Consider the following 19821-nt stretch of genomic DNA (forward strand, 5'->3'; position numbering starts at 1 on the left):
GTATAGCTGTTGTGTATGGTGACTGAAACAGAGCTCGTATTGTCTTTGAAAGAAACACAGTTAATATCTTCTTTCATGCAAAAATACGTTTTGTTTTGAATGCACTGTTTTGAAATGTGTAAGTCAAATAGATAAAACTACTCAAATATTTTTATGATCCAGGTTTTTTTCCCTTTATTTTTATATTTATATTTAATGTTTATACAAAGCAAATGTTTTAATTACTTTTTAATTATTAATCAATTACAAATAGTAGTTTCACCTTATTCAAGCACATAGGCAAGATGCCCTAGGTACCTCAGCTTGCCAGTTTCCCTGGGCTGATTTTGTATTCAGGAGAGAGAAATGACCATATCCATGGTTCACTTCAAAAGATTGAAGTGCTGCTGCAGTCCCGAGCTGTGCCTTGTAGGAGTCATCCTGCTGATCTCCTCTGGGCAGATAGTAAAGGGACTCATTCTAAACCACTCTGTATGTCAAAATCTGTGGGCATCAGATACATGATCAGACTACTACCAGCATATTTGCTGTGCTAGAACAAAGGAGATGTATTTTGAAATACTTTATATTTGCCTACACTTTCCTAACATTACTGATACATTATCAATAAATGTGGAAAAATATTTTAGCACAGATATTGCCACTGATCATATAGATGATCTATCTCATTACTTAGACCTTTCATTTTAATCTCAGTGTGATTATCAAGAAATGCACAATACAGACTTTTTGCTAGTGAGACATGTTTTGTCTGGACTGACCTAAAACATAGTTACTGCACTTACTTTTGAGTTTAATATTTTAGAACAGATACCTGCAATCAGAATGTCAATAATCTGATTCTTTCATCTCTTCTGCTCTTTTTTTTTTTTTTTTTTTTTCTTTCCAGTTTATAGCAGCCAATGACAAGCTATGGTTTTGGCTAGAAGTTAACTCAGTGGTAGATTTCTTCACGGTCCCTCCAGTATTTGTGTCAGTATATTTAAACAGAAGTTGGCTTGGTAAGTACTGTAGTTTCACCTTTAAACTGCTTGTTATAAAAGTACTTCAGCGTTGCAATTTTGATGGAGAATTTCTTCATCTTGTGTCATTGTGTAGATAGAAGAATGTTACCAAAGTTGTTTTCAAAGTGAATTTTAAGCAGAAAGGTGCATTTTATCAGAAAAAGCACTTACTATATCTGTTTTGTTTTCAACTCATTAATATAACCTCCTACTCTGAGTGGTGGAGAACTCAATTTTGGAGGTGCTGTGTAGCATGAGGCTGCCTTTATCAAACCATGAATTTGATTTATCTCAGCTTGAAACCCGAACAGGTGATCTAGATTGTTCATTCACTGAACTGAATTGCCACAAATCATTGTCAACAATGAAATTAATATATTCTCATTGCATTTTTTGAGCCAGTGTGGCTAAATTTTAAATCCACTGAAGCATCTGATTTGGGAGATACATTTAGACACTTAACATTTCGTTGGGCTTCTAGGAATTCATTAGGAAAGGTATGGCACATTTAAAAGGGAATATGAAAAGAAATAGAGAAGACACACAATTAAAAAATGTCCATAATGTGTCAAATGCAGCTTTTTGTACAAGTGTTACATGCTCTGTCATTAGGAAAAATGAAGGTCAAATTTTGTTATTTTTTTTATTCAGAGAAAACTTCCTAAAAATGGCATACTTTGTGAATGATGTGTCTTTACACAATATATAAAACCTCACAGTTTGGCAATTAATTCCTGCAGAAATAGAGGCACTCATTGTCACTGAAAAGTGAAGAGAATAGTTATCTTAAATGTTTCATGTGGAAAAGAAAATAAACTAGAGGGTCTTTAATAGTCTTACAATATTTTTATCTTATTATAGAAATGCAAATATACAAAAAATATTGATGAATTTCTGTTTTATGCTAAGAGATCAATAAACTTATAACTACAGTAAGCCATATAACCATATCAATGGCTATTAGCATGCCAGAGATGAAAGCAGTAAAATGGCCAGAAAAGATGACTACACATCCTCATATGATTACTCTCTTTATCACATATCACTTCTGTCATATATGTAAAACTAAGTAAGGCTTTTTGAAAGGGAAAATGTCATACAGTTCCATATTATGATACAAAATAAAACATAAAAAGAATGTATGTAAGTAAAAAACATGCTTATCCTTGAAAGAAAATTGCTGATTTAGCTAGCTATAACTTAATCTCAGATTCCTTGCATTATGTGAATTAAAGGGATGCATTTTCACTCTTGTATGTGATATATCCGAGTTTCCCAAAAACTTTGAGATTTAAATGCTTGGAGATGAAGGCTATCTGAGAGAATAAATTGAATCACAGAATCCATTGAAAGGGAATGTGAGATGAGAAAGTAGCAAGACCACAAACTCTGGGAAATGAGGCAGAGATAATTACTTGGAATGAATACCCTTCATGAAAGTGACTGCGTAATTGACTGACTCATGGTGACACAGCAATCCAACTAACACTACTGACAGGGATAATGAGAACGTTTGCACATTTAGCAGTTTTTGCTGCATAGATTTTAGAAGTTTTATGGCAGTTTTCAGGAAGAGTTAAGCACTCATAGGGTTGAAAAGATTTACATATCTCTTAATTACACCAACATCACTTTATCTTGATTTCTTGTTTGTAGCCAAACTTTGCCTGTTTCCTCATGGAATCATCCTGAGACATTTGTCACCTGCTGAGGCAAAAAATGGATGTGTTTTTTAATGTAGTCATCTTAGGAGTAACATATTTACAATGTTTTACCTTTGTACCTGCTTCCGGAGGAATTTTTATTTTTGATAAATCATCCTTAGTGAAATCAATCACTAATTCAAAAATGTGAATTGTTTGGATTCCTAACAAAGCTTTAATTTAGGCCAGCAATGTATTTTGAGCAGCTGTGATGGAAGATTTTTAAAGTAAATATATTGAAGTGTATTAATTGAGACTGGGTTCCTTTATACTTTTGAAAGAGATGGCCAAATTTACTGTAGAGCTCAAATATTTTACTCAAATATTTTACTCATACTTGTAGGTAATACAGTGGTAGCACTGAGTGTGTGAGAAGGGGGAAAGGTAGGGTGTTTGGATGATATTATTTCGTTTCAGGTTAGATGCCCACTTTGCCTTTTTCTTTTATATAAATATTGTATAAATACAATATGAATATTGTAATTGAGAGAGATATCCTTCTACTGAGGGGGATTCAGAACATATAAATTGTGGGTTTTGCAAAAGTTGTCCCCATGTGTTTGTAGGATTAGCAGGGAGGTTTGTCTTTTAGTGAGGTGAGTAAATAGAGTGCTTAGAGTTAGGCAATGTGAAAATCATTCAACATTGGCACATTTTAAGAATTTCTTAATGATTTAGCAGGTTTCTTCTGTACACTTTAGATTTCAAGATCATTTAGGAGCCAAAATAAAATGCACCATCTGGAATGTATTGTGCATCAAGGTCTTTCCAGTTTATTTCATTGTTGATTCATGTCAGTCAGCTGTGATGAGTTCATTGAAGTAGTTGGCAGAATCAAAGTCCCCATGTGGCTCTCTGAATGTCCAGTTCTACAAGAGATGTCCTGGTTTAGCTGACTGACTAGTATCAGTATGGACCTACAGTTTGAGCCATATTTTAAAGAAACCAAACTATCCTAAATAAATAATCAACTTTGCCTTTGGAGCAGTAAGTGCTTGCAGAAAGACGTGAAGCATAGCAGAGCACGTGCTCTGAATGTTCATGTTTCACTGTAGTGGAAAGCCAGTAGATTTTTTCTGTTCTTATGCTCGTTCAGAAATGCCATCTTTCACCTATTGTGTAGCTCTTAGTATGTGAAGCTTTCTCCTTTCCCTGCTACTCTTTTGTATTCAGCTGTTCATAACATACATTCTTGCATCTTGAAATGCTGTATATGAATTGAGTTTTCAATCAGTATTCATAAAGGATGTTGTTTCAAATCTAGTCTTCCACCTAGATTCCAGTTTGCAGACAACATTGATATTGAAAGACAGATCAGGTTATGCTTTTTCGAAAGGTTTTCATGTCATTATGATCAATGTCTAAAGTAAAGCTGAAGGCAAAACAGCACTTAAAACCTGCAAAATACCAAATTTTTAGATTTGGTAAATCCTTCAGAAAGGGTTTCTGTGGTGTCATTTTTGCTTGCAGAGGACAGCATAAGAAAAGGAAGCACATGAAAAGAATGCATTTGACCTATGGAAAGAGCTACATACTATTGAAAGATTGGGGGAAGTACAGATGGGAAAGACATTTTTAATAAATCTGTAATAATTCAGTGATATACAGTGCTTTATCATGCTGTATAAAAATTTCTTATGTTCTGACTTGGAAACTATACACTGATGTACTATGAACATCAGTGTGTTTTTGGATGCTCATTTTCATCTAGATCCCCATGACGTTATTCCAACACTGTTTTGCAAACAGTAGGATTTGTGTAGATACTTGCTCATAAACTACATCTCTACTTTATAAAATCATATTTATTGCTTGCACAGCTCTGTACAAGAAACCTTCTAAGAGTGGTAGGACAGCTCTCCAGGTGCAGAATTATACAGAGTGGATAGAACCTTGCCAAGGGGAGAATGATCTACAGGGGATTTTGACAGTGAATTTCAACCAAATTATTTCAGTGCATTGCTGAGTTTGTATGTTTTCTTTACAGTCCAAGTGAAGGTAGGCTAAAAGGATTGTTGAACAGAAAGGAATTTGCAATAGGAGAAATAATGGCATGGTACATTTTTCTTTTTTTTTTTTTTAATAAGAAATTATCATTATCTGAGTGTCCTACATAAGTTTCAGATTTAGAACTTTTTTCCTCTGGATAGCTTGCAGTCTGAAAATTGGAGAGTCCTGCAACAAGTGAATATCTTCCAGTTGTATTTAGTAAAGACTTAACACTTTACACACCACTTAAAACTGTTATTCCATCCTCTGTGATAGCAAAACCATTTAAAATAACTGAAATGCCTTTTATCATGTGCTTGCATGCTTATGAAAAAGGAAATATTGATTTTATGAGCTGACTGTATTGGACTGAATTGCCTTGACAGGATTGTATTGTTAGAGGGGGATTTAACATAAGAAATATGATCTTGGCTCCACATTTGCAAGGATATGTGAATGAGGAGCAATCAGTCTTAGATTGTGATAATAATACAAAGATTAATGCAATGTAATATATTAATTTAATAGTATCTCATTATTGAATCACAGAAATTAAAGTTAAAGATCTTTTAAACAATCAATTCCTTTTCCTGACCGTATGCTTCATCTGTTCTATTGTGCAGAATATCAAGTGGTAGAAACTCAGTTATTCCTTGTAAATTCTGTTATCAGGAAGATTTTTTTCTTCATCCTTATTCCCTGACATCCCTTTTAGTCTAGGCTGCTGCTGACACTGACTTTTTTTTTCAGAAAATAATTTGAGATAGATAGTGGAGGAAAGAAGACAGTCAACAGATGCAAATATAGACACATGCAAAGCATGGAGAACAAATCTCTTCAGATGGTGATTAACACAGTTAGGGAAGGAGATCCATTTTTCCAGTGGTTGCTCAAATTCTGTCCAGCTCCTGTTACAGACATGTCAATTAATTTTGGATGAGACTTGTGGTTTCAGTATCAGTGCCTGGTCTGAGAATAGTGTTTCCAACAACTCTGGTGGAAATTCAGCTTTCTTGGTGAGTCAGAATGAAAATGGTTTCCCACCAGGGAGAGAGATAGATGACTCTGGAAAAAAACATGTGTGTCTAACTAAGATAGTTAGGGTGATGGTGTGAAGCCTTCTGCCCATCCAGCAATTGTTCTTCAAGATGAAGCTTTAGTTAAAAATCTGTACATGAAAACAACATCTGTTTTAATGCCGTGTCAACTTTCTTTGCCATAATCTCTACAGAGCAGCTCGGCCTGAAACCATATTTGAATCTGTAGAACACTTTATTCCTTTTGGAAAAAAATTAGATAGTTTCATGGAATTTAGTTGCACTGACACAAAGAAGTTCTCTGATAACTTGGTTGTAGGAATGCCACTTTGGCTTTGCAATTATTTACTGGATTTTGCTACATCTACAGGTCACAAAGCTCCTTTGCTTAGCACCTTAAATTTGCAGTCATCTGCAATGACTTTATTGGTAAGCACTGTGCATTTCTGCCATCTATTGGTGGAATCTTTGAATGCACATCCAAATTCTACAATATTTCTTACAAAACTAGCATCTTTTATACGGCTTTGATGTATTTTTTTTACATTTTACTTCCGTTATGCATTATTTTATATATAATGGAAACCAAATTCTCCAAAATTTCCTTGAAGAATTTTATGTATATGTACATGTGTACTGCTTTTATGTATGGTAACATTTCTTTCTACACTTCAAATGCCTTCAAACAGGTATCAATGAATTTAATGAAAAGAGTTTTGAATGCTCAATATGCTTGGTGATTTGTCAGTAATCTGTCACTGAATAGACTGTATTACATTTGCATTGTAGTGAAGACAATATTTTTGCTTTTTTTCTAGGCACCTTAATCAGTCCAGGTTTCACAGAGCATGTATGTTTTGATAGGGCCCCAGTTAAAGTAATACTGACTTCCCAACAGGCATTTGAGTTGCTACAATATTAAGACCAGAAGGTAACCTTGTGATAAATATATATTTGCCAAAATCCATGACAGACTTCTATGGATATTGTTGCATTCATTTGTGATGATACTCTTCTCCTCTGTCCTCCACTGAGAAGTCAAACAAGTGGCCCAAAGACACTGGAGCAGAGCAGAAACAAAGGGACAGCACTAGTTTCAAATGTCATTAGTGTGTGTCTTCTGACATGCATAGAAACTGTGTTCTTGCTTCCCTGCCTCTGTGAACTCAAAGCAAACAGGATAATTTAAATCAACTGCAGAATGTCTCTGTGAGTGGTACTTAACACTGCACAGAAAAATGACCCTAAAAACATTCTGATTTCTATTCTTCTCTGACGGGTAGCGGTGACAGGCAGGGGGGTATCTTGGTTTTTTCATGTGTGAATGAGTGACAGGCTTAGCCCAAAAGTAGTGCTAGTTTGTGAATTTTGAGAAGCTGTTGAGAGTTAGTATCAGAGCTGCTTTAAAAAGTGCTTCCTACTGTATTGCCAGGCTGGATGGACTAATTTGACCTCTTTCATCTATAACCTGACTGAGGAAGAATGTATCTTTACTGGAAGAAAATAAATAATCCAGTCCTAAATTTATAGCTAAATACAAGCAAATGTTGCCTATAAATGAATGCATATAGTTTGTTGCTGTCCTGCTTTACAGGATTCCAAGCCCTGCTTGTCACTAACTTACTCTCTTCATTATCAAGCATTTCATCTCTGGTATAATTGCTTAACATTATTAGGCAGAATATTAATAGAAATATTAAATAACTTAAGGTCAAGAGCACATTCCTGACAGGACTCCCAGGGAAGACTTGAGAGATACGTTTTAAGATTCCCTGGGGTTTAGTCCATTTAATGAGTGCCATGGCAATGCTGAGTAAATTACACCAGTATTTATAGCTCTGTCACTCAAACATTCATTTAATGGAAAAGCAAATGGCACATGATGCTTTTTCTAAATGTATACTTAAATATAATTACTTGTTTTGACTACTTAATTATTTTGTAGTAGAATTCCTTGTTTTGTCTGAGATTAATTAATGGCTCATGGTTATTTCTTTTAAGATTATGGAATAACATTATTTTTTTTCTGGAACTTCTATAAACTATACGTACCAGACTTGCCTAAAACCAGCACTAAGTAGCCCATAGAGTTTTAAAAGCTATTGAATGCAAGTTACCCAGACATGATGATTTGGAAATGTCTGGTTTAACAGATGTGTTTATTTGCATTCTCCTTAGTCACATTAGGAAGGCAAGTATGCAATCATTAGATTATTATCTTTTCTAAGTTATGAAATAAAGACATATGGGAAACTTCTGCTTTTTCTCCATCATTATTGAAATGTCCACCATGTTTCTAGTCAACACTGCAATTAAAATGTCTTTGCAATGCACTAAGTCTGTGGTTGGTTAACATATTTCATAAATGTTTTATTCTTTTTGAATTCCGCTGCTTTTAAACTGAAAAAATATATTACTATTTTGGACTGTTTTTTTTTCATATGAACGGTAAACACAATTAGTATTTTCATATGAATGACCTTAATTTGGATTCCTAGTAAGATTTCCTTGTCATATAACCAACCTTCCCTTCAGTGAAACACTCTTAGTGTTCTTTCAGGGTTATAGTATTTAGAACTTCTAAAGGTATACTAATGTTCTTTAGTACATGTTTTTCAGGTACCAAGCATGCTGTAAGCCAAACTGGTTTTATGTAAATTTCATACAAAGGAACATAAGCAGCTAGACTTTACATTAGCTGATGTAGTCAGATTATCTGTTGTCATCATTGGTTGGTGTTCTATGTCATGTGTTTTCTGGACATCAATCCATAAATGTTGAGGATCATAGTCTGCCAAACTTAGTGATTGAGAAACACAGAATGCTATTTTGATGTAGATTGACTGTATGATGTAGATTGACTGCTAAATTCTAAGCAGTTTATAATAACCCATTTTAACTTTGCTCATATTTAATTCAGTCATACTCCCCTCTAGGATAATAACAGGATAGTAATAGCAAGTATAAAGGATTTATGGTGAAAAATAAATCACTGCAATTTCCTTTAATAGCCAAACATTTTGCATTTTTAAAATATATTACATAATTTTATTCTCTCTATATCCTTTTCTGCCTAGTTAAAATATGTTCTCAATAACTGGACATTATGTGAAAAAACAGACTAGTTTCCTTTTATCCTGCTTTTTATTATCAGTTTAATTACTTTATAACTGCCCTTGGATTCTCTAATGGTTTCAGTGGTCTTTCTGACTCTGTAATTAAGTTATTCTGCTTAAATGAAGGCTACCCAGACTGTTGAGTTTTGTCTTTAATAGAATGCAGGGATAATACTGTAAAAGGAGAGAACCCATTCCCTTGAACTGCTGAGGGAAGCCATAATTACTTATTCTGTCTTCTGGCATTTGTGTTTACTTGAATGAGAAGCAGTTAAAAATGCTTCTTCTAGTGTCACTTTATCATCACTCAGATGATTTCCAAAGTTTCTTGAGCTATCTACACCATGTAACTTGCACACTTTCCTTTATGGTAATATGAGAGATCTTAATGTTAATATGAGGGATTAGATTTTTTTTTTTCTTTTTTAAATTTGACTGTTTCTTATCTTATGTCAGCTGAATGACCAGTTGAAAATAAAATTTCATTTCTTGTCTCCCAGGTGGTATGCTAATATGTGTAGTTCCTTGTAGGCATTCAGTCTAGTCATTATCCATTATTCAGTAGTTATTCCCCTGATAACTCATTTCATTCATTTTTTTGACTGTGTTTTTAAATATTTTGAATCTGAGTAAGTTTGTTGCTGAGTAGGATCTTCTCAACTTTGAATTTTGAATGCTTGTTTACAAGCAACTTTATAAGTAATATAATTGCTATCAACATAAATACAAAACTAGGAGTCCTTATACCTTGAACGTGACAGTTTATATTTTGGCATTTTTAACATGAGGTCTGTGATTTCTGGTTACTGTTTTTGATCTTTAACTCACTTTGCATTTCTAATTTCTGTAACATTGCTCAAAGGAACTATTTTATCTTCTAAGCCCCGGACCAAATGTACTGCAATGTCCGTGTAGTTCTCATTAATTCAGTACCAGTTGTCTAGTGTGCTCTGTGGTGCGTGAGTCTGGGTTTATGTCGAATTAAGGAAAGATGCATTATTCAGTTTAAGTAATTAAAAACCCCAAACTGCATATCTGTGTTCCTCCTGACTTTTTTGCAAGACTGAATTAATCAAAAGCAAATCCTGTTGAGACTGGAATTGGTATAAATTGATGCAAAGATAGTTGGGCTTTCACTGGAATAATTAGAAGTTGAGAATTCCATATGAGAGTTGGAAAACTTCTTTTGTGCTTTTTTTCTGACTATCAAAGGGCTCTGATGGAACTTATGTACTCACCTGAGACTGGAGGTTTATTTAAACTGGATCATTCATATGCTTCCAGTTATCTTTTGGCAATTCTTTCACTCCACTTTATATATATCTGAAGCTAAGAAAAGATAAGAGAGAATTTGATTAAGATTTTTCAGTCTTGTTATAATTCCACATTCAAAAGAGGAAACTTCATTAATAAGGTTATTTACATGCACTGCCTGACCATTACCTGAGAGGCCCAAACCCCATTGGGATTAGGTAAAATGACTTCTTGTGCTTCAGTGCTCCAGGTGTGAATATGAGAAAAGCAGTTGGTCAGAGCCTGCTGCTGGTAACACCAAGGTTGTGGGTTTGTCCCTGTATGGACTGTCTACCTAAGAGTTGTACTTGATCCTCGTGGGCCCCTTCCATCTCAGAATATTCTGTGAATCTGTTAAGTTTAAACCTTCCTGCTCATGTGACATTTCAGAATTAATGGTTGGACGGCTGAAGATCTCTTCCTTTTCCCACTATTCTGTTTTTACAGTTGCAGTATTTTGCTATACAAAATCAGACAGCACATAGAGAAGGAAATTTTGGGAAGTGTTCTTACAGCTGAAATATTTAAGGCTTTTCTGAGGTTTTGAATTACAAGATATTTATACCATCTGGCAGTTTCATACAATATTGACTTAAGTCAAGGGAACAGTATCCTTCAGGGCTTGTCGCATTTTGCCACTTGTTTCAGTTTTTTGAATGCTTAACATTCTCTAGTACTTCTGTATTTACATTCTTACACTATACAGGGCTTGCACTTGATTCACTGCTGACCTGCAGACATTTAGCCTTCATTAACCTTGTTATCACCTTCAGCAGCGTTTATTATCATATTATCTCAAATACTGAATGAAAATAGAAACACAGCAGAGCAAGCTATAAAATGAAGGACATATTTCTGCACCACAAAAATGTCTCTGAAGTTTCTGACTCCTCCATAGCTACTTGCACTGCAGTGGCTCACCTGATGGATTTCCAGAAAGTTTGCCAATAAAGCTCAGATGCTCAGAGGCCAGGATTTACATGTTCTTTAGATTTTTATGCTTTGGGAACTTTTTTGTTGCTTTTGTTAGTTTCTTCTGCTCAGGGAACTCATTAATTTGGAACAGTATTAAAGAAGCTGCAACTAAACTTGGGAGTGCATTTTTGTTTCATTCAGGCATTTAGTTTTGAATTGTTCTTGAAAAAGTGCATTGTGTTTATGAATTGTATATAGTTATTAAAGATTTTTCTCTACAGCTATCTAGTGGTCTTCTCTGCTTTGATATGTATAAAGGGATATGAAGTGAAAAAAATTACATTTTCTTGATATTTTAGGTTTCAGCTATCTAAGCTTAACTTGTCTTCAAAATTGCACAGGCATTTACCAGAAGCAGGTTTTCCTATGATCTCTCCCCAGATGGAAGTTTGATTCAAAAGCTGAATATTGGAAAAGCAGTCTATTTAACTTAATGATATCATTTGTTTATTGTTATTAAGTATATAACAAGTGGCAAATAAAAAAACAGAATAATGAATCTTTTAATTTAAATACAGTGTTAGAACTTAGAAAAATGAGGACTTCTACATAAGTAAAACTGCTATAAAACTTCCTTTCTAAAGCCATTTTCTTGTTGCAGGTATAGGTGATTTATACAGGGAAATTATTTTGCTATCTTTTAAAATCACTTGCTTTTATGAAGTAAGGCAGATGGACGTGGTACATAGACAGGTTTAGTACACAGCATTTTGTTAAGCATTATCCTTCAAGGAGTGCTGGTTTTATTTAAAACAGCAATATTGTAGCACCACTGTGGATGTTTAGCTGAAATGAATCAGTTGTATATTAAGTGTGAAGTTCAGTTTGAGGAGGTTTCTATGAAAGTTGGGATATCTAGTGACTGTAATCTTTATCCTCACAAGTAAATTGTTGTAGTCCCTTGCAAACACAGATGACTGAGAGCAAAATGCTTTTGAAATTTCTGAGGTACTCAAAACTCTCCAGTTGTTAGTTCTCCATTATCAGCTAGTTACTCTGCTTCCCAGTATAAAATATCTCTCAGCTTTATTGTCTTCATAATTGCTGATTGTTTTTCCTTGATCAGCCCTACGCTGTGTGGAACATTTTCCTTCAAAACTGAAGGAGTTTTTGTGTCTGGGTGAGCTCATGGTGCCCTAGAGAGCAACACTGGCACTTTGCAGGCACTGTGCAGCCAGCAGTTAATGCCAGTCTCCCTCAGCCACACTGCAGCCCCTTGGCCATTCAGAGAGACATTTGCCTCAAGATAGGGAATCATTTCAGCTGACACCACACTTGGGGGTATGGGTCATACCTGCAGAGCCCAGAAAAAACTCTCATTTTACTGAGAGCTAGCTGGAATATTACTAGCCAAATAGAGCAGTGAGACTGTGTGCTGAAAGTCAAATTTTCACATTTTAACACTTTGCTCAATTTTACTTAATTTTGTTCTGGGATGCTTTTCCCTGAAGTTAGTCAAGGGAGCCCATGAAATTCAAGCATGTAATGATTGCAGTATTGTGACAGCAGAAGAAAGAAATCACAGCAGGATAAATATAAAATAATATATATAAAATATAAAATAAAATATGGCTTGAATATATTCCACATTATTATTATTATTATTATTATTATTATTATTATTATTATTATTATTATTATTGTTATTATTAATGCAAACTTTGCAAATCTTTCCGATTCAACACTCATCCTCCCTGATACCAAAACTCCTAAGTCCTGCAGGGGCTCTTACTGATGTCTATTAAGGCTGCTGTAAGTAATAGGTGTAAAAGTTCAATTTTTAATTACAAACATAAGTAATTAGTTAATTATGTAAGTAAATAAATTCAGGTAATTTTATAAATAAATATTAAAATTTGTATTGTAGATATATAATTTAAATATATTTAATGCAATTTAATTATTTCAAATTTCAATACTTATTAAAGCATAGTTAATGAAGTGTTTCTTAATGACCAGTATGTGGTTGGGGCAATGCTAACTCTGAAGAAAAAGTTATTTTCATAGTGGGTAGTATGCAGGCAATATATGTCATGGTGGTGTGGCAGTCAATGAGCATATGAGTTTCTACATGTAAAATATTCTGAATATAATTTCAAATGCAATGGGATGCTTTGTAAAGCAAAAAGCATCAAAGGTTTGGGCTTTTATTATTTGTTAAATTCCATAATTGTTTTTTTCTGTGTTGTTTCACTTTCTATTGTGGGCAAAGTGTAGATGTCAGCACTGTAAAAGCAGAGACATCTGGAAATATCATCTGAATTCTTTCATGTTCATTCTTACCTGGGAAATTAATCTAGAGAAGATTATATATCATTGCATTTGGAGCAGATCCTGTAAGAAATATGCTGCATTCAGTGGAAAATAGCTAATGATACATAGATTTGAGGAATAGGCTCTTCTAGGAAAATTTCAGACACCTACTTTACTAGGTACTGACTCTAATCTACTCTGATAGTGCATAGAAATTTCACTGTCTTCTCTTATTTATTGGGTAACATTGGCTTTTAAGGGAAAGCATACACACACTTGAAAATGTGAGAATTTTCTTATCAGTAGGTAGATCACAGATTTTCCTATCTGATGTGAATTTGAAGAGTTTTAAATGCTACTTCCTTTACTGGCTTTATTCTTGACTCAGTCTTAGCGACGAATTGACACTTGCAGTTCTCAGACCTTGTATTTAAACATGATGCAGTACTGAAAGGGTGAAGATTATTTTTCAGTACTGCATTGGGGTGAAATAAGGGATGCTGAAATGTGGGGTATGGAGCTATGCAACAGCTGTGTTTGCAAAAAGTAGTTAAAACACCATAATCTTTGATTTATGTGGAATTTTATGACTGAATTCTTAATCCTACAGCTGGTCTGAAATACTCTGTTTATTGTTGGTACAGTATAAATTTACACAATGTGCAAGGAATCATTCTGTACACCAAGTAAAAGGCTATTGCTTCATCAGGACAAACATAAATATTTTCTGAATATTTGTCATCCATCTGGTCAGAGAATGGAATTTAAGCTTTTTGCACCTGGATCATAATCACATTCATACAGAATTTTGTGGTGTTTCATTTTCATAACTGATTTCTCATAATTAATTTCTCTGTATGTATCTGCTTATATCCATTCTTTAACTAACTTCTTTGTGGAACTCAGAGGCTAAATAGGCTTCCTGAATAGGATGCTTTATATCATACCAGTTGATTAGAAGTGAAATACTTGACTCCTTTTCAAGCCTTATTTTATAGTATGCTTATTGTTTCTTTGGCAGTTATGGCCTGTGCCTTGTGACTCACGGGAGCAAAGACTGGCAGAATTGAAAGTCTTTTTTTAAATCAACCTCCTGCAGCATGAGTCAGGCTTTAGATCTGGCCTTTGCCCTTCCTTTGCCTTTGTTCTTATCATTTGTTCTGCCCTATGGTTACAGCCTCTCAGAATAGCATATTCCTGATTTTACTGCAATTTGTTCCTGATGAATGCCATGGAAAATTATATAAGATGCTAACTTGTCAATTTTCAGGAAGGGAAGTCTCTTTATTTTTGGTTGTAATGGTCACTTTAGAAAGCAGCCCCCAAATTTCCAACCTTCTGTGCAAGCCTCTTTGCAAGGTTAGCTTGCTGAGGTGTAACCTTTTATTTGAAGGATCCTTTTGGTTTCAGTTGCACCATCAGTAAAGTGTACAATTAATATTTCTCTTCCCAAATTAAAGAATTAAAAGGGCATATTTTCCATCTATTTTAAATATGGACTCGCAGTATCTAGAAAGGATTATACAAATGTAAGATTAGAAAAATAGAAAAGTGGGAGCTGAATAAATTCTTTGCCTTCTTAACTCTCTTTTACCCACTAGGTAAATATGAATAGTGGTTATTCTTCCCTTCATGGTTTCAGCCTTTTGTTAAAAATGGCACCAACCTCACTTTGGTGGGATAACACTTCCTTTGTAATATTAAATGTTTACAAGTTAATACTCTCTGGTTTTATGTAAAGATCTGCTTTTCATTTATTACTGGCTATATCTGTACTTGGTTTATGGAATGTGACATAGTTGTTGCCTGAAGTGGTGTAAAGCAGGAAAGTTAATGTTTACAACATCAAGTGACTGGTTTTGTTCTTGCTAATGCCAGCCTTTCTGGAAATGGTTTAATAGCTTAAGACTTTGAGACTAGGAGATAAAAAAATAAATAATGCAGCTACATATTTTTTCTTAGGAGCTCAGGACTGGTTTGTAACATTACCTTCTAAATAATTTAATGAGATTAATGAGTGGCAAATTCTTGGCAGAATAAACATTATTCTGTTTTTTTCATAATCCATAGACACTGCTACAAAGCTGTAATAAAAAGTAGTTGTTGACCAACCTGTAGAATTTTTATATTCAGAAACAGCAGGTTATTTTTTTCTTTTCTATGAATAATACTTTTACCATTTTTGAAATAGAAGCAATGAAAATTTTATAGGCCATTTTGTGTACAGCAAATGCCTTTTACCTTTTCATTTCAGAAGTAGCAATTTAAAAGAGGAAAGGTAGCATGTGGAAAATTCTGTATTCACTTATTTTAAATGAAATTAAAAATGAATTTTCAAGGGGAGAATAGTCACAGGATATAACACAGTTATTTTTCTCTACAGCAGGTTTCTCCTTGGCAGATTTCCTTGTGTTTTGTGGTTTTTTGCAGGTTGTGCTTTTGTGCATAACTGTAAGCAAATAGTATCCTACAAAAGCACAGCAAAGGACAATAATTTGGTACCCACTTCTACCCACTACATTGGTTTTCCAAGGCAGGATCTAATCTTCCCTTGCTCTCCTTCAAGATGATATAGCAAGTGCCTGCATGGCCAAAGGTAAAGTGGAGCTTAGCTGCTGACAAGTCTTGCTTTCTTCTGCATATTTAAGTTTAATAGCTTCACATTTGGATGGACTTTGAAAGCAAGTTGTCATTTAATTATAGCAGTACTTCTATAAGTATGTAAATCTATTTCTATGAAAAGTTCAAGGAGGGTCATGGAGTGATGTCCTTCTAGGGGATGCTTCTGTAGAAAATATGAAAAACTTCACTTGTAAGTAGATAGGAATCATTGAAGGTAAAATAGGTTGTTAAAAGTCATTCTAAAGCTCTTTATAACAGAATGTTTGTTGATTAGCTTGGATTAAATACTTCAGAGCAGGCTGCAGACATTTCAGGTACTGCTGATAACAGAGGGTTTAGGAGTTTTAGGTCTACCTCAGACCAGGAGGCCAAGGACCATATCCTCCACAGGGGTAGGAAACAGTGATATTCTACTGATGGCACCACCTTCACTTGCTTAATTGGACTCCAGACTTTTACTCAGATGCTCATCTGAGCTAGAATTCCTAAAATTTATTTTTATGGATAACTGAAAAAAAAATTAGACTACAGAGAACAGTTGTCTGCAATCTATTTTTACATCTAATATAAAAAAAAAATGGCCAAGTAATAGATCAGTGTTATAGATGGTCTGGAACTGTAATGTCGCTGAAATCAAGGAACTGTCTTGGGTAATCAATCGGGTTGTAGAACAAAATACTAAAAATATGTTCATTTGGAAAGCAGAAGTGTCTGCACAGGAAAGTCGTACTAGCAGCTTTGTGTGGCTGGCTGTGATGTTGAAGAGTATTTCTCAGCACAATATGCCATCATCCTGCTCCTGCTCAAATTTATATACCTTGTTTTTAAACTTGTTTAGCAGGTTTATTTTAGATTTGATCCTAGTTTGTGTCATTTAATTTGTGTTTTCAAATTTTGATTAATGCAACAGATTAAGCAATGCCCTGACCAAAAATAAAGAAAATTGATAAAATTCTGGCTATCCCAGGAAGCTGAGGAGTTAAAAGAATACTGTCAAATCGTTAAAACCAAAATAATAGGTTATGTAAACTAAACAGCTTGGCTCTTGCTATTTATTACTTTGGTCCTGTTTTCCTTTAGAAATGTTCCAGGCTTTCAAGGTAAATGGATTCTACACCCAAACATTTGCTGTACTAAGTATGAAGTACACTAATGATAGGTTTAAAATTGGATAATAACAAGATTATAATACTAGTCAAGAGGAAATACGGAAAGGACAATAGCGTGCCTTATATGGCATAAAGTAAGTAGGACGTGCATTCAGCCTGAGCTGTACGAGATGTGATTAGTAACACAGCTAAGTACTACTCTGTTCAAATCTTTTCAGTTTGAGAGGAATGATTCAAGTGCTCACAGGTACATCACGGATGTTTGTCAGCTTGCAGAGATAAAACTCATCCCTGTGGACTCAACTAACTTGGCTGTTGTGACCGGCGGGCATGTAACCAGGGTTTTTGTAAGAATGTAGTGTTAAAGGTTCCAATGCAAAGGATTCCATGCAATGGATTGCTTCACTATCTGCACGTAAATTATAATTTGAAATTTGTGTGTACTACAATCCCCTTTATATTTGGCAGTCCACTCCTTAATAACATTTCCAAAATGCTTTGAAATCCTGTGTATTTCATATAAGCACATGGTGCAGCCTATTTTTGTGTCTGCTTTGCATTGTACTCCAGATGGCATTGGTATATTTGTGGGTCTTCTGAGGCCAAAAAACAAGGGGAAAAAAAAGGAAAAAGGAATTATAATTATGTTCCTCAAAATGAAGATACTTTTCACAATGAAGTTTGTGTATTATGCTCAAAGCAGGAAAATTCATGAAGAAAATCTATCATATGTAATGGAAGATCATGATTACTTTTAATTTGAAGAGCTTTATCCAATTGAATGAGGTGTTAGTTGACTGAGCAAAACTCCAGTTTTGTGACTATTCATAGAGCAAGTCTGCTTGAGAGAGCTGTGGATTCTATTATTCATGCTCTTGCTTGATGGCTAAATTGTTTTGTTTTGCATTATTTTTTGTTCAGTAAGGTAGCTGTCATTAACTGGAGGAAGGACTGTTGTGTTTATTTGTTGGAGGTTTTTTAATTTCATCTGGGATAAATCCTGTAAGAGTTGGCTGATTATATGAACTCTACCTTCTGCATACTAGCTTTAACTGGAAAACAGACGTGAACTTGCCAAAGAAACTAATACACTGTAAACAATTCCCTTTATGTACATGAATTGTCAGAACTATATTCTTTGTGAGTGTACCTGTTCATTCCAAGTGAACAGCATCATGTTTGTGGGTTTTGAATCAATGGGTGTGGTTCTTTGATGTATCTGAAAGAAGCTTATGTGGTAATATCCGGATAGAAGATGTTTTAAGCTCTAATACATCACGGATCAGAGGAGCATCTGCCCTGCCTGCCTGCTTCTGTGATTTGTTTTGCCCATCCAGTTTGTGGTACTCTTAGTCTGTTTTGTCAAGCTGGGTTTTGCATTTGAACTCATTCTGTTTGTTTCAAGCTAACGGAAATGGACTGGATTACACTGAATTATTTTTGATAACAATCAGTAAAGGGGAACTTAATCCTGTGTCCAGTTAAATCTGCTCCCAAAGAGAAGTTCTGTTAAAGAAAGAACTCTGAGCTGTCTCTCTGTGTTGATACTGAATTAGCAAAAGGAAGGGTGGATATATGCCCATCTTCACTGTTAGTGAACGCTGTGACTGAAGGCTGGATCACAGTCCTTACTTCAGTGCTCCTGGAGCTGAAGATACACAGTCATGATTCCCAGCAAGATTTTAGTCTACCACAACCCTTCTGGAGGCACACGTACAGAAACGTACAAAAGTACTAGAAGGCGTAAAAAATCTCACGGAGAATTGTTCAAAAATGGATATCGTGTCAAACCTGGACATAATATCCCCGAAAAGGAAGAGCAACGCACTTTGCGAAACTCCTTGGTGTCTTGTTACAGGGTCGGCTCATACTGGGGTAAGGTCCAACTCAACTTTTTCTTCAGCATTGTAGTTTGTTATGCTGCCTCTGCTGCTAATATTACTGTATCTGATGAAAAACATGTTCTGTTTCATTTCTCGACTTTAAAAAAAACTGCAGTATTTCAGTTGCTTTGTAGAAAGAATTCTTTCCCAAACTTACATGCTGCAATGTACTCCTGTCTCTCCAGAAAAGGGATTCATTGTTCACCTAGAATCAAATAATCCAGTCTTTACTGAAGGATGGATTATAATATTCTGCAGTGTTGGTGTTACCAAGAAATTCTGAAATTGTTTGAAACTACTGTCATTATTTAAAAGATGTAATAGCAAGATGAAGGAGTGTGCAGCAGAGAGATGTATTAATGAATCTTTGATACAGCATTCTTTGAAAGCAATATATGTAGATTCTAAACTTCATTGTGGTTTTATTGTCTTGGTCATAGAGCATTGATTTTTTTTTTTTTTTTTGTGCTGCAGGCTGTTCTCCCCACTTGCATAACAGAGGTGGAGAAATGTATAAAAATATTTTGTCTGGGTTGCTTCCAAGGAATGACACATCCTTTTCCTCCCATTCTATTTCTTCTTGTCTTTTTTCTTTGAGCTTTCATTTTCAAGCCTATCTACAGGGAGTAAGACCTCAGATAACTCTGCTGCACTTCGAAGATGTTCAAAATGGGATTATTTTGCATCCTAAAAATTATCCCTCCATTCTGTGTCTCAAAAAAGGTTCCTAAATATGGATTCTCGGGTTTTTTTCTGACTTCAGTAAACCATGTAGTCTTAATGAAATCTAGGGTAGAAGTAGCCATTGATAAGTTTGATGAAGATGTTGCTCTGATG

At 34.8% G+C, this 19821-nt stretch overlaps 1 protein-coding gene across 16 annotated transcripts in view; it reads left to right on the forward strand.

Moving 5' to 3' along the window:
- The window catches only part of KCNMA1 (potassium calcium-activated channel subfamily M alpha 1), a 439294-nt gene that overhangs the window by 253445 nt on the left and 166028 nt on the right, over positions 1-19821 (forward strand). For all 16 annotated transcript variants that reach the window (XM_058840858.1, XM_058840857.1, XM_058840866.1 and 13 more), the window contains one exon: positions 890-1001. In XM_058840858.1, coding sequence (XP_058696841.1) covers positions 890-1001 — 112 coding nt within the window. The remainder of the gene's footprint in view (positions 1-889; positions 1002-19821) is intronic.

This window comes from Poecile atricapillus, chromosome 6, assembly GCF_030490865.1.
Source record: "Poecile atricapillus isolate bPoeAtr1 chromosome 6, bPoeAtr1.hap1, whole genome shotgun sequence".
Taxonomy (NCBI): Eukaryota; Metazoa; Chordata; class Aves; order Passeriformes; family Paridae; genus Poecile; species Poecile atricapillus.